The sequence below is a fragment of the Equus quagga genome, chromosome 8, assembly GCF_021613505.1.
Source record: "Equus quagga isolate Etosha38 chromosome 8, UCLA_HA_Equagga_1.0, whole genome shotgun sequence".
NCBI classification, from domain to species: Eukaryota; Metazoa; Chordata; class Mammalia; order Perissodactyla; family Equidae; genus Equus; species Equus quagga.
Window position 1 is genome coordinate 34,820,012 of NC_060274.1, and position 16,523 is coordinate 34,836,534.

A 16,523-nucleotide genomic window follows, 5' to 3' on the forward strand; every position below is an offset into this window, starting at 1 on the left:
CATCACACCCAATGCTGGATTTGATGGTTCAGGTGTCATGTTGCTTCTTACCCCAGACTTTCAGTTAGATTGCATCAAATTAAAGTAGACAGAGACAAATGTAGAGTTTTCATTTTTTTTATTGTGCCCATTATGAAAAACGAAGTATAGAATTCAAGTGACAGTGATGGTGACTTCTGCGTGTGTAAAATGGAAGGCTCCAAGGTGGTCATCTGGTTAAATGGCCCTAAGGGACGTGAGTAGAGTTGCATGTTGTCTGTACTCAGAAGGCATGGTCATTCAGTTTGCTGGAGGAGCTGATGGAGATCATGGAGAGAGTGGTGCTAAAGGACGACCCCACGGCCCTGCCCCTGAGTAATGGCAGAGTTCATTGCTGTCATAGAGAAAAAATTTCTATTTGCCCAGTGTTTTGAAAAACCATTACACAATAATGGCATAACAGCAAAGCACACTTTTGAACTGGAATAACCCAAACCCAGAGAGAAAGCCAAGGTAGATTCGCAGTAGACACTTCTAGGGACAATAAATGATGAACAAAAGTTGACTTCTTTGTCCCCCCATCTGTTATGAATTCTTTCCATTGCCAGAGACGGCTGTTCTCCTACACAGACAGATGGTGATGATGGCAAAGTAGACCGCGCTCACGAGGAGGAGCAGGAGGTAGCTGTAATAGGCCAAGGTGCTGGTGAGCTGCAGGGGGTCTAAGAGAAGTCAGATGATTAGTTTCGCCTGTTCTTTTGAAAGAAAGGTCATATTAATGGGAGGCTGGTGACAGTTATTTATTTCAAATGGCCTACCTTGTAGTCATACCCTGCACCACCAGAACCCAAAACTAAACGTCTACCTACCAACATAACCACCACAGACAACAACAAGGCAACTGAGGAGCCACTCACCAGGTCATGTCAATCAACAACCTTTTCTAAATTCACTTAGAACATCATACAATTGTTTATATGTAATTAGTATCATATAAAGCAGAAGAGAGTGGTTAATCCAAATTCTCCAAAACTTTAGGATATCATGGCTCACTCACCTGTCCTTCCTAAATGTCTCTCATTGTGGTATAGGATAATTGCACTTAATATCCTTCGAAGTTTGGCAAGAAATATATGACGTCAAGAAGTAAGTAATGACAATGGTGGTGAGTCAGACTGACTATTCAATGAACAAGGCCGAATCTCTTCCTGTGGAAATTCCCCTTTCACATGTTTTATCTTCAAGAATCAGAACTCCAGAATCATTAGCACTTGTTGTGAAAAGGGATCTCAGAGGAGATGTGCTCATAACTCCTTGCCCTTAGTCAGGGAAGGTGTTAGCTGAGGTCCAGAGTCCCCTTGATATTGGAAATGGAGGGAAGATCAGCAGGGCTAGAGCACCAGTGACTGGTGATTCTAGTCACTTTCTTTGTACACATATAAGGAGAAAGGGCCAAAAATAAGGACTGTGCTGGCTAAATGAGAAACCCAATCCTAGATCTTCCACATAGGTGAACTTATCCGTTCAATAACTAAGCCAGTTGTAATTAATTCTGGTTGGCAGACAAGGAAAGTGTCGCTCACAAAATGTAATTAATTTTCCTATATTGATGCAACTAACCATTAAAACAGCTGGGGTTCAAGTCCAGCCTGTGAGACAGCAAAAGCCATGCCCTTACCCAACCCCCACCATGTGTCCATCACGTCTCAGGGCCTTGGCTTGGGGGTTTATTGCTCTAGAACTATATCTTAGAGGAAGAAGAGAGAACTGAGTAAGTGTATGAACTCTTGATTCAAAGGGCCGTGTTGAAACCCAAGCTCCAGCTGCGTGGCATGGTGCCACAGACTCAATTAATTTTGGGTCTTTGCTTTCATCTGTGAAATGGGAAAAAAATTATTGTACCACTTCACAGGAGTATGATAAGCATTAAACAAGAAAATGCATGCCAAATCCACCATAATGCCTTCTGTAGAGGAAGATCTCAGTACATGTCACCTAATGTCATTAGCTACTTGCAAGGACCAAAGACTTAAAAAAGAAATCTTGAAGCACCCTGATATCACATATTCCTCATTTCTCAGAAATAAAAGCTGCACAAATGAATTAAATCCATTGTGGAAATAATTCAGCGCCTATCACTGCACCCTTTAATTTATAGTCGTCTCATCCCTAAACCAATATTTACTGTGTAAAGATGACACCTAAGAAATGATGGATTGATTTAAAATATCACTCAATCTATTCTGCATCATCCCACCATTCTACTGTTTCTTCCTTAAACCAAGAAATTACAAAAGTGACGTCTAGCCAGAGGAAAAAAACGCTGTCACATGACATAAAGGCAAACATGTACAAAAACTTACTTTCATCTTTCAGACAAGCTCTTCTAGAAGTAACAGCAGTGACGTCTAGAAGAAATGAGAGCAAGTGTTAGTCAATTGCTCACGCCTATTATTTTACATGTGATATATATGCAGATGTATGTGTGTGTGTATACACACAGACATAAAATCTACTAAAAGACACGGGAGAGATACTCATTAAAAATATGAACCCTACAATTCCAGGAATAATTAGTCTTGTCTACTACAAATCAGGGAAGTTCAAAATGTAATTTGATCAGGAGGAAAGGAAATGCTACAGCATGATGTGAAGGCAAGCATATATGCAAACTTACTACTTTGCTCTGTTGGGGAAGCTGTTGGAGAATCAGGAGCAACGTCAACTGGAAGAAATGAGAGCAAGAACTAGTCAATTATTCAGGTCCATTATTGGAGGGCGTGTGTATGTGTTTATACGTGTACACGGGAATGCACAACCACACATACACGCACATAGACTTCGCTGAGAGAAAGACTGTCCTTAAAAATATGGGCCCTACAAATCCGGGCATAGTTTCTCTCATTCTATGCAGTAAAGCACATCTAATTCCTATATTGTGCTTCTGCACAGGAAGATGTTGACCTTCATGAAGAATACATTTTTTTCTTCTTTATCACAACCTGACGATAATATCCAAGACTATCTTGTTTTCCTTCTGTATTCATAGCTCCCACTACAATGCCTGCCTCAAAGGAGGTGTTGGAGAAGGACTTGTCGAATGCAAAAATAACCAGAATACGGCTTCTCTATAGTCTTCAGCACATGCTGTTGACATGAAGAGTTGCTACCAAAATCCACTCATCAACTCTTAGACTCCACAACAGAGTCTCACGCTTGAAAGAATCTGGTTTAGGAAAATTTCCCATCAAAGCAACAGAAGCATGCAGACCTTTCCAGAGCATGCATATTCCCAGATCCTCAACTCATGCACTTGATTCTCTGGAGTTGTGGTGTTTGTGGACGTGACAACAATATGAGCAAAAGCTAATGGCTATCGAGTGATTATTACTGTGGCAGGCACTATTAAATGCTTCGCACGTGTTATCTCATTTAGTGCTACAGTGACACTGATGTTGGTTGTGTCTTGGAAGACTCCTTGTTACAAAGGAGGAATAAGGCTGGAAGAAAAAGGAACTTGCTGGGAGTCATACCAGCGAGGGCAGAGCCAGCATTCAAATGATTGTTGTGGCGGATTCGGTGAGATAGAGCATGTGGAAAGTACTTCGTAAAAATAACCCATAGAAATGGAAAATAATCTATAGAGAAACGACATAATTTCACCACTGTGGACACTAAAAACATTTTCTGTTCCAAATATGTTAAATATTCCCAGCAAATGAACTTTCTATTACAAGAGCTCAGCATTTCAGTGCAATTCTTTCCAAAGATAGAAAGGTAGGCCAAGACACAATTATACTTCTCTGAATCTATACAATCTGGAGTGAGATTTATCTCCACTGTAAAAAATAAAAGAAGGAAAACATACAAAGATAAAAAATTTTTAAAGATAATTGACTCTTGGATGGAGGAAAACAGTCGAAACCATTGTTTTGGTTAATCCTTTTTCTAAAAGATGTGTTCTTGTCCATATAGATAAGGTTCTGGTAGGCAATTTATTGCACACAATGAGTTCTTTTGTTGGTGGCTCTAAAACTGGGTTTGAACCAATAAGATTTGGAAAAATTCCAAGAATGAAACAGCATAATCATGTTTAGATGTTAAAATATCTTCAAAAACTGACTTTGATGTATCTTAAATTTCTCTTTATTTTCCATAACAGTGATTTATTTATTAAAAGATAAATAAAACTCCATTATCATGAATCAATGAGGTAATAATGAGAAAAGAAACATTTTTCATAAAAAAATCTGTGTATGTATCCTAAACTCTTTCTCAACCAAGGTCAGTTAAAAACGCTAGTTTTATCTTCTTCAAAATTACTTCATTGATTTGTGCTTCTAAGTTATATTCTTAGCTTTTATTGAAACTAGAAATTTCCAAGAACAGCATTAGAAATTTGCTGTAGAATGGCATTAACAGAAATGTCTTCATCAGCTTTGTTGCCCTGAGAAGCCCATGGGAGTCTTTTGTTTCAGAAATTAGGTACCAAGTAAAACACATGATGAACTGGAATTTCTCTATGATGATCATCACCATGGAACTTACTGTACTTCTCATTTTTCCATGATCTCTAGAAAAATCAAAAGCTAATAGGTCACCTCACTTCAGTGGTTATATTAAAGCTTTGCTTTGCCCATATTGCTGCTCCTCTGTTTCTTAGCTGTAGAAATAGTAAATGAGAGCAGTTGTTTCAATATTACATTATTGAGCTTTAGGAAAGGATATTAAAAAATACAATAAATACTTAGAGAAATACATTCATGTTATAGTTTTAAAAGTAAGTATTTTCGCTGACATTATTTCATTTGCTCTTCATCACAGCCCCGGGAGAAAGCCAAGGCGAGTGTTGGAGCCTAATTTATTCACTGATGAAACTAAGGATCCGAGAAGATAAAGACTGACTTCAGAAATTTGTGCTGGTGCACAGCAGAGGTCTTTGTACATTTTCTTCTGTGCTTGTGCCCCACGGCTTCAAAAGGGCTTGTTACCCACAGGGAAGAGTACAAACCGATTCCTTCCTATTCACAGGTGCTCTGGGGACTTTGGTCTGCTGTATTCATACTCAGGACTTCAAGTCCCGAGACTAGAGAGTTACTGGACCACTGCTGGGACCAAGGCACATTCAGTCGTCTGCCACTGTTTAAATATGTGCAGAATCTGCATCAAAGGGACTCCTTGGGGACACCATGCTTGAATCATGAGGGACCTGAGAGATTAGGAAAACAATGTATTCTCTTACAACAATACATCCTCCTTGGGACAGTAATTTATCCCAATATCCTCATCCACACATCCCTTCCAGGCCTGGCACAGGCCAGTTCTGCAATAAATATTTCTTGGGCTAGATTTACCAATGGCAAAAAATAGATTCATTATGTAGAATGGAAGTATGTGTGTACACATTCGCCTCACCCAATCTCTAATCATAAAATTTTGCCTTACAGTGGTATATAAAATACAAATCTGGAAAACCTCAGATCACAAAACAATGGAAGTGCCCAATTTATCCTGTTTTTTTGTTGAACTGTGGTTAGCTCCCTCAAATGAACACTGTTTCGAGAACTATTAGCATTGCTTTGGGGTTGTACTCCGAGTATTGCAAGATGAAAGTAAGAATGACTTCGCTTGCTTAATAGAACATTCCTGAAAGACATATAATTGTTCTTATTTACCGATCACCAAAAGGGGATTATCTTTTGGAGCATTTCTTTGGTGCTATTTCCTAGCTGTTTTGACTTATCTTGTTTCATTTAATGCATACGACTACCCTAAAATACATCACTGTGACCTTAACACTTTAGATGATGAATCTCAGGCTGAGAAAGGTTAAGTAAATTTTTCTTTTTCTTTCTCATTTTTATATTCCAAAGCATATACTATTTTAATTCTATGGGGAAAGAAAGGAACATTTACATTAGCAATAAATAGAACAACATTTAAGAAATATATATATATATATATATATATATATATATTATGTATGTTTTGCATTAAGACTTGACAGAAAAGGTGGGGTATCCCTTTGAAAAAAATGTTCTGGGAGATTATATTTAAATACACATACCTTCATTCACTGATGGAAAAAGAATCTCTTGGTCAACCCTTCCTTTATTATTCTCGTGTTGGACGATGCATTTATGTTCTTTATCCATTGACTTTCCAGTCACGGTCAGCCAGCTGAATTTCATGTAAGTGTTATCAGTCTTCATGGTATTTCCCTGCTGGGACTGCAGGATTGTATTGCCATTCTTTTCCTTCCAAAATACCTTAATAACCTCGGGGAAGAATTTCTGAAGAAGACAAAGATATGTTCCAGCCTTATGGAAGTTTATTTCAGCAATTGAAGGAAGAAAAATGGTGGGCTTGGGAGAAATGTCTGCAGGAAGGCGTGCATCTGTGGGGGAAAATGGAACAGCAAATAATCATTGGAGAAGCACAAAGATCCTGTAGTTTGCAACAACCTAGCACATGATGAAAGGAAAAAAGCGGTCATTGAATTAGTGCTCACCATGGCCTTTCTTCCACCACAGATTGTGAGGTATTTATTGTTCTTATTTTCCATGGGAAAAGAGGTTCCATGGTATTACAGCTTGGCCTTTGTTCTTTCTCCACATGCTAAAATGGGGTATGACTCCATTTCAATGCACCTAACATTCATGAACACACATATTTTTTAAAATCTCTTTTGTTCTACCATACTGGAACATGCTTTCAAGGTGGGTGGGTAGGTGGTGGGCATGGGGGAGGATGCCAGGTAACTTTGATGATGTCTCAACGCATGAGAATATTTGATCATTTCTAAAGTACGTCCCTTTCCTGTCTCGTGAATTCTGTAATTTGTACTCTCTTTCACCAAATAGCACATTCTCATTTTCCGCAACTCCGTGAAACCTCACTATTCATTTAACCACTTTTGGAATACACCATGTATCTCTTATTTGCCGTATAAATAAATTGCAGGAGGAAATTTTTAATTTTTCTAAAACAACGCACAGTCACTTGTTAATGGGAATCAATTTCCATGTGTACTTGACAATCTAGTCGTCCTTTTGCTTCCAGTGTGGGTCCCATGCCCAGTTCTGAGGTAATGCAGTTCTCCTAATTGATGTCTAATTTTACGTATCATCTCGGTTTCACGTCTGAACCACCCCAGGTTTTTAAGTACAGTTGCATTGACACTGGACTTCCAAATTATTTACAATGCCTTGGATTTAGAGACAAAATAGCAATATTTCCAAAACTTATATTAAAAAATGTATTGGTTATTTTCAGAAATGCTGTTATGCTAGTTTTATTAAGTAAATGCGCTCAGAATTTTGTTTCACTTTACAAAATATTCACCAAAAGACTGTTTTATTTTGAACGTTCATTTGAAGTTTAAGCATGATGAATTATGCACCATCTTTTGAATCTGTGTCTTCTCTGAAATTTGTATCTACCCGAAAAAGCTGATGAACTGTTTTAGAGCTCCACTATTTTCTTTATCATCACCTGCTCAATAAATTATATATGTAATTGGTGTAATGCTAAATGCTACAGTTCCAGAGTCCCTCGCAGATATAACGTCAAAATATATAACAAAACATCATAGCTTACAAAGCCCTGTCACTTGGATGCTGAAATGTTATTTGATAATATATTTATTGTTAATCTGATGATGGGAATTATAAATATTAAAATTTTTTCCAATTCGATTTCCAATTGACACATAAATGCTTTAATAATATTCTCTTTGGACTAATTTAGAGTTAAATAATTCAATGTGCAATTTCTTAAGAAAAGAAGAATTAGATGTCTTATTTGAGAAGAAAAGAGCAAAAAATTCTTGAGAAGTTCTGCCTATTCAGCAAAGCTCCTGATTTTTACAGTAAATGACTAAGCAAACGATGTTGGGTTTTTTCTCATGCTGTAAATATAATTAGGTCAAAATGTGCTTATTTTAATTTTATACATCTTGCTTTTAGTGTAATTGGTGCTTTATTGATCATGATAATAAGACACTTTATTTCACCAGCCTTATATTTATTTTTAGTTTAAAAAGAATGTTATGTAAAACAAGATTAATTTTTCAATCCTACATTCTATTTACAGAATTTAGTCTTTAGTCAGAATATTAGAAAATCTAATTTTCATCTTAGGTACTTATGTTTCTTCATAGGAATACTTCTGATTCATTATACTGACGAAATTGAAAATCAAATGATGAATTGAAAAATTTCTGTATGATAACACACTATTCTTACCACCTGTCACTTTTCCTTAGCTAGATTCTTTAAATTTCATTCTTTTCAGGATAAAATAAATCTTGAATTTCCATAACTTTCTCAACGTAATATTTGAGCGTTAAATAGTGTACTTGTGTATATATGTTCAGTGCCTATATTTCAAGTAATTATACTACCCACTTTTTCTTTAAACAGTCTTTTTAAAACTTATTAATGGTGTATTCTATGGTCAAAATCCTTTTCACAATGCAAGGAACAGAAACCAGGTAAAAAAGTAAATAAACCTCTCTAATTCATTAATACGCATTCATTTGCACATTCACATAATACATTTGAGTGAAATTGTCTGAGTTGTTTGTATTTTACTAAGATACAATCGTATGAATTACACATGAATTTACCAAATGTCAACTACATTTTAGATTGAAATTATGATATTTCAGACCTACATACTGATATTGATAAAGTGTTATTGAGTTTCTTCCTGTAATGTTTCTTTCATCAAATAAATAATTATAGCCGTTTCATATTTTAATATGTATTGCAAGTTTACGACAAGTTTCTGCTAGAATTGATTTTAAATCTGACCATGTTCTGTATGAATTTAAACTGCTTTTCTGATAAATATGAGCATGAAATCCAAACACGTTTGCTATAAATTTTGGTGCCAATAAATGTTGGCGTTAGAGATGATATCGGTTAAAATAAAGGATTAAGTTTTAAAGAGAGTAAAATGACAAAATTAATAAAAAAGGACATTTTAATCACATTTTCCTTGCCAAGTGAGGGAAAAGGCTGCCAAAGAGAAGCAAATATCTCCAAACTCATTTTTGTGCGTGTGAGTGGACAGTAAGATGAGTTTCCACTTGAGCAGTTGTAAGTACAGCTGAATCCTTTGGAAAGTTGTTGCTCCGACAATGTCGTTGGCTGCAAACACTCTCCACACTGGGTACAGCTCTCCCTTCACGTTGGAATTGGGGGAACACGTATCCAGCATGTATGGTGTGTTAGACAATGTGCCAAGCACTTTACACATGACTTCATTTGATTCTCATACAAGCCCTGCTGGCTACATACTGTCACCCCATTTTAAGGATTAGAAAACTGAGGCCAGAGAATAATCGCCAAGTTCACCCAAGCAGGACGTAAGTGGTGGAGCCAGGTCAGCCTGAACCCAAAGCCCGGACTCTTTGAGAAGACTTTCTCACTGTTAGAAAGGAAATGTGTCAACTCACAAACTTACCTGTAATTATAAACTTATTCTGTGGGCCAAACATTTTCATGATAATTATATATGTTATACTTGAGTCCTTATATAAGTCCACCTGTACACAAAGCCAAATCCTATCACAGTATTCACACAATGTTGTCTATGTTGTTCTTTGTCATAATGATTTAAAATCTCTCCTAAGATTTCTACATCCTGTCCCCATCACATTCCTGTCTTTGTCTAAACATTCTTAACTGTTCCTCCAATTTAATTGCTTCTTGCCTTCCTTCTATTACCTGGAAAAATTCCATTCTTCTGATACCTACCTGTGACGACAATTTTTTTTTCCATCAATGGGGAGTTATGTATAAGAATTCCACCGTGATCAACCCATATCAAAAACTTTAGACTAATTAGCTTCTCTGAGTTCTTCAAATCCTAGGAAGCTATGGTGGCCTGAGACTGAAGAGACCACAGTTATGGTGCTCGTGAATTTTGCTCACAGCAAGTTGTGTGGCTGATAAATCAGGTAAATGAGAGACTTTGGTGCCTTATTTGTTTGAAAAAGGTGATGTTAGTGTAAATCAATTCAATGTCCCTGCCAGAGCTGAAGTGAGACCGAAATGAAGATTTGAAAAGCAGAGTAAAAATGCTAGCAAATAGAGACTGTAACTATTATTATGATCATTATTATCATTATCATTATTATTAACATTTGTTTGTGATGATTGTGTGGTTCAACATGACATCTTTATCTCATGGAACCAAACTTTTCCCTTACTAATAGGGACTCAGTATTTTGGGGCTGCTATTAGATTGTGGCAATTAAGTGTGAAGACTTGTTCCTTCGTTTGCATTCCACTTTGCTCCAATAACCTGAAATTCACAAAGCCATCATCAGAGGAAACGTGCCTTTCACACACCCAATTAATAGGCAACCATTGTCTTGTCTTATCTGCTGCAGTCCCAGTGTAAGAAAAATCAAAGGATCATTGACGAAAGCCTAATAACATGCAGTCAGTGTATGGAACTGCTTCACTTGTGTTGTGAAAACAAATGGCTCTTTGCCCTAATCAACAGCACAATCTATTTGCATTCCAAGTTTTCACCAGAAATTTCAGACTAAAGCTGATATCTTTCTAGCTTATGCAGAAAGTTCAGCTTGACACTCCTGGCAGTGGGCCTTCAAGGCAGACGGACTAGAGAGATGGCAGGAGGCCTGTCCTCAAATCCTGCTATTGTCACATTAGATCACTAAATGTTACCTGCCTGACCGTGTCTGCTGAATGTCACCATCTGTGAATGACATGCAATGTTATGATGCCTATAGTATTGATGCAGTGGTGGTATAAAATAGGTTTGCTGAAAGACTATTTCTTCCATTTTATGAAATGGATTTTAAAGGCAATGTCCACGCTGTTACTTCACTGTTCTCCTAAAGGACTCATGCATTGAAGCCAATTTCTAATTTTACAGTGGGAAAACTTCTTCCTATTTGAAAATTTGGTTTGCTTCATTTCATCAGTTAATGAATACTATGAATTCCACTCCATTTTTGTTCCTACCTGAGCATAAAAATTTACCCTGTGCTTCTTGCTAGATAATCATAGGCCTATTTTCTTCTACTTCCCTTGGTGGTTTTGATCTTCTATTTTTATTTCATGGTCTGAATGCACAGGCATACCTCAGAGACATTGTAGGTTCAGTTCCAAAACACAGAAATAATGCACATATTGCAATAAAGCAAGTCATACGATTTTCTTGGATTCCCAGGGCATATAAAAGTTATATTTACACTGTACTATAGTCTTTTAAGCATGCAGCAGCATTCTGCCTAAAAAAACCAGTGTGCATACCTTAATTAAAAAATACTTTATTGAGGCCCACCTGGTGGCATGGTAGTTAAGTTTGTGCACTGCCCTTTGGCAGCCCAGGGATTGCAGGTTCTTGTCCTAGGCACAGACCTAGCACAGCTTGTCAACTCATGCTGCAACAGCATCCCACATAAAATAGAGGAAGATTGGCAACATGTGTTAGCTCAGGGCCAATCTTCCTCACACACAGAAAACTTTATTGCTTAAGAATATCAGCCATCTGAGCCTTCGGTGAGTTGTAATCTTTTTCTAGATGGAGGGTCTTGCCTCAATGTTGATGGCTGCTGATTGCTCAGGGTGGTGGTTGCTGAAGGTTGGGGTAACTGTGGCAATTTCTTAAGACAATGATGAAGTTTACCACATTGTTTGAAGATTCCTTTCATGAACAATTTATCTGTGGAATGTGATGCTGTTTGATAGCATTTTACACACAGTAGGTCTTTTTTCTTTCTTTCTTTCTTTCTTTTTTTTTTTGAAGAAGATTAGCCCTGAGCTAACTACTGCCAATCCTCCTCTTTTTGCTGAGGAAGACTGGCCCTGGGCTAACATCTATGCCCATCTTCCTCTACTTTATATGTGGGACGCCTACCACAGCATGGCTTTTGCCAAGCGGTCCCTTGTCTGCACCCGGGATCCAAACTGGTGAACCCTGGGCCACTGAAGCTGAACATGCGAACTTAACCATTGTGCCATGGAGCTGGCCCTGGTCTTCTTTCAATATTACAGTCAATTCTCTCTAACCCTGCTATTGCTTTATCAACTAAGTTCATGTAATGTTCTAAATCCTTTTCTGTCATGTTACCAATCTTCACCAGGAAGAAATTCCACCTCAAGAAACTAGTTTCTTCGCTCATCCATAAGAAGCGACTCCTCGTCCATTGACGTTTTATCATGAGATAGCAGCAATTCATTCACATCTTCAGGCTCGACTTCTATTGCTAGTTATCTTGCTACTTCTATCACGTCTGCAGTGACTTCCTCCGCTGAAGTCTTAGACCCCTCAAAGTCATCCATGAAGGTTAAATCAACCTCTTCCAAACTACTGTTAATGTTGATGTTTTGACCTCTTTCAATGAATCATGAATGTTCTTAATGGCATCTAGACTGGTGAATCCTTTCTGGAAGGTTTTCAATTTACCTTGCCCAGATACATCAAATGCATCAAATTTAGTGATCCATCATCAGCTTTAGACATGCCTTCCTCTTTAAGCTTACTCATTTCTAGCTTCTAATTTAAATTGAAAGACATGGAACTCTTCCTTTCACTTGAACACTTAGAGACCATTGTAGGGTTAATTGGCCTAATTTCAATATTGTTGTGTCTCAGGGAATAGGGAGGCCCAAGGAGAGGAAGAGAAATGGGGACACAGTCAGTGGAGCAGACATGACACACATACAATTTATTGATTAATTTTGCCCTCGTATATGGGCACCTTAAACAATTGCAACAGTAATATCAAAGCTCACTGATGACAAATCACCATAACAAATATTGGTAATTAAAACCTTTGAAATATTGCAAAAATGACCAAAATGTGACACAAAGAATCAAAGCACGCAAATGCTGTTCAAAAAATTGCACTGACAGACTTGTTCAACGCAGGGTTGCTGCAAACTTTCAATTTTTAAAAAATGCAATATCTGCGAAGTGCAGTAAAGCAGAGTACAAAAACAAGGTATGCCTGTGCTTGTGTATTTGATTTTAGGCTTCTCAAATAGATTTGGGAAATAGGCTGTTGAAATAAATGACAAAACGTTTGTGCGTTATAGCTTGTTTCTTTTTCTGACCCAGTGGTTGGTAGTTTAGTAAGGCCTAACTTCAATATGACATGAGAGTTAGAAGAACAGTCTTGCAAATCCTGGCTCTGTTATATAGACACAAAACATGCAGAATTCAGGTAGACTCAAAAGTGCCAGAAGATAAAGTGAGGTTTTCTTTCCGAAACTGTCCCTCAGAAAATGGGAGTCACCTTACATTTCAGTTCTGTGCAACCTCTCATATTAAAAGATGCTCTTCTAATACTCTGCTGTGATCAAAAAATACAATACTACTTGGAGAAGATCTCCACCTGAAATGAACTCAGTTAATGCCAGTTTGGGAGCTAGCATTGGTGAAAGAAAATAAAGAAATTGAACATGGGCTTGGTAAATATTATTCAGGAATACAGCTCTGTACTTTATGCTTCCTTGCACACTTATAGAATAACAGAATAAATTAAAAAATGCTTTCCTTTTATTTTACAAATGGATAATTGCCTCTTTAGATAAAATATCCAGTAACATCCTCCTACGGGGATCCCAAAACAGACACTCAGCCCCTGTGATGACCTGGAAACTTCCTCTAAGATGTTTCAGCTGCATGTTAAGACTCTCAACAAAATTTTTAATGAATTGTGAGAGTAAAGAGAGTAATATTTCCCCAAGTGATATTTGTATTAATAAAATTTTTCACTGTGTAGCTATAATTTAATTAAGAAATTAAATATTGTAAGTGGATATTTGCCTTTTACCTATTTTATTATAAATTGATACATTCAATTTCCAAAAGCCCTCTTTTTTCCCCCATATATTTCTAATGGAAAATGAGAGATCACCTCATATTCAGGCTATTGATATTTGAGATATGCTTATTATATTCCAATCATTTTTAGATGCAGGTGACAGTTAGTCTTAGAAACTGAATGTTTTTACAAATGCTAACCATTTATTCTAATGTAATAGGTAGACTAGGTGGTAATTAATACACTTATCTGTACTTCTTATTTCATAAAGAATTCCAATGGTGGTAATTTGAAGTCTGGGGAACTGACTTTTTTAAATCACTGACCATGGTGGTAATTTCCATATTTAATTTCATTTAATCATCACAACATCCATTTGAATGGTTGTTACATAGAAAGAATGAGTGGAAGAAAATATATCAAAATGTTAACAGTGATGTGTCAATATAAAATTTTAATTTTTTCTTTATTTTTTGTATTCTGAAATTTTTTTCATAATGGGCAGTATTATTTTTATAATTTTAGCATAGCAGTAATGAATGAATCCAAATTTATTGGCCAAAGAATATTTATCCAGAAAGTGACAGACCCAGAATCAAAGTCCACACCTTTCCCTGCACCACACTCTCCTAAAAACCATTTTTCAGGACCTACATGAATTATATCTGTGCCACTTTTAATTTGATTGCTACAATTTACATTGAACATATAATCATTTAGGTAAAATAACACCAGAAAGTTGCTTTTCAATTTATGAATTCTATATTTACATGATCACAATCACTGCAGAAACCAAAATACACAATTTATTTCATTTTTTCAATGCTTCATCAACTTTGTGAAAATTCTCTAAAAACTTTCATTTCAATGGACCTAGCAGGCTAGGAACATCCTTGTGAGATATTGTCCCTCATTCATGCATAATTTCATCTTTAAGGCTAATGAAGGTGGGACAAATTTACTGGACTGAATTTAGAAATAATCAAATCCAGCTTATTACATTCTTGAATAAGTTTGCCCACTTAAGCATTTTGATACTTGATGTTCACCATCCTCCGACTAAATGACAAGTTTAGCAATTTTTTCCCTCATTTTCCCTCGTTGGTTATTTTTGGAAAGAAATAAAATATCTAAACTTCATCACAAATCTTTCAATATAGAAATACCAAATGGACCTAACGTCTCCAACCCTTAGGGAGTCACAATTGGTATAAGTTGTTAACTCCTTGTCAATGTTCCCTCTTGACATGTCAGGCAGAGAACTGCCTCCAAGGACATGGATGGAGTTAGAACACTTATCTGTTAGACTAGAAGCCTTTGGAATGCTGTGGATTGTTCTATCTGTGTCTTGTTCACCGTTTAATTTCTAGCATCCAGAACAGAAACTGTCTTCAATGAATGCTTGCTGACAAGATGAATGAGCAAATGAAGATATAAAACCATGGAGACAATTTTTGTGGACACTGGATCTGAAATGGCTTATTGAGCTAGCAAATTCCCTTAAACTAGCCCATCTCTAGGCAAGACAAGAAGAGTTGTGGTATCATAAATTTTGACTGATCTCACCCTACTTCTAAAAAGCTAGGGTAATAAGAAGTGAGATTTATCCATGTTCTATAGCCATTTATTTTAAGAGTTAGTTTTTTGCACTGCTCTTAGGAATGAGATAAAAACCAATAACATAGGTTTTGCCTGTTATTTCAACAAAAGAGTACTATGTTTTATCTGAAAACATAAAGAAGAGGTAATTAATCAAAGTGTCTCTCACTTAAAAGATTGTCTATAAGATAAGTATCTTGAACCAATAACTTATACCAATGGTTTATGGATATCGTCCAAAAATATCTTAATTTCTATCCTGAATCTGTAATTGTGTGTGTGTGTATTCTAAAAGTATCATTTCAATATGGTTACAATCAGGGAAGTGAACAAACCATTTATGAAGTAGTTTTGTTTTCATAAAGAGTGACTAGTAGCTGCAAACTTGCTTTTCATATGCTGAAGCCAATTATGTGGCAGTTAGATAACAGTGATCCTTAATTGTTTTTTCTAAAAAACATGTACCAGTTTTTCATTTCTAGAGTAAAAATAGAAAAATATTACTTACCAGAGGGAGTTACCACGAGCTTAGTCCCTTCTCCAAATTTCTTGACCAGAGTTACCACACTGGTTACAGCTTCTACAAAAACTCAGCTTTCTCATAAGCTTCATGATGTGAGTAGCAGTTAAATAACTGTGTCCTGGCAATTTGATCTTCTGGGTTCTTTCAGAAGTCCTTGAATATAAGTTTGGTGGCATCAGATATTTTATGTTTTCCTCAGATAAACTGACCCAAACATCGGTTTATAACCAGGCAGTAATCAATGAAAAGCATTGTTGTAAAAGAGAAAGGATAAGAAATCAGGTCTGACTTGTCAACCAACTACTTTTCTAAATCACTAGGAAAAGCACTCAGACAATTAAGACTTTTTTTTCTTTCCAGGTGTTCAATGGTGTTAAAACTTCTGAGATTGCATCAAAGGAAAGGTCCTTTTGTTCTCACAAACACAGGGGCTGTTTCGTTAGCAATTTTGGAATGTATTTCTGAAAGGAAGAAACTCTTCAGTTACTGAAATGCAAATATGCCAACACAAATGTCCTTGAGAAATGTGAACAAAGTTTTTCATTTAAAATAAAGCCATTTTACCAATATTAAGGATTCTTTACCAGGCAATGCCAAATGAAAAATCAT

At 36.5% G+C, this 16,523-nt stretch overlaps 1 gene segment (V, D, J or C); it reads right to left on the reverse strand.

The window, feature by feature from the left end:
- Window positions 1–193: 193 nt before the first annotated feature.
- The window catches only part of LOC124244041 (T-cell receptor gamma chain C region C10.5-like), a 38,506-nt gene continuing 22,176 nt past the window's right edge, over window positions 194–16,523 (reverse strand). Inside the window, 4 exon segments of the C gene segment in view lie at window positions 194–701; window positions 2,343–2,387; window positions 6,047–6,376; window positions 15,900–15,939. Coding sequence covers window positions 565–701; window positions 2,343–2,387; window positions 6,047–6,376; window positions 15,900–15,939 — 552 coding nt within the window.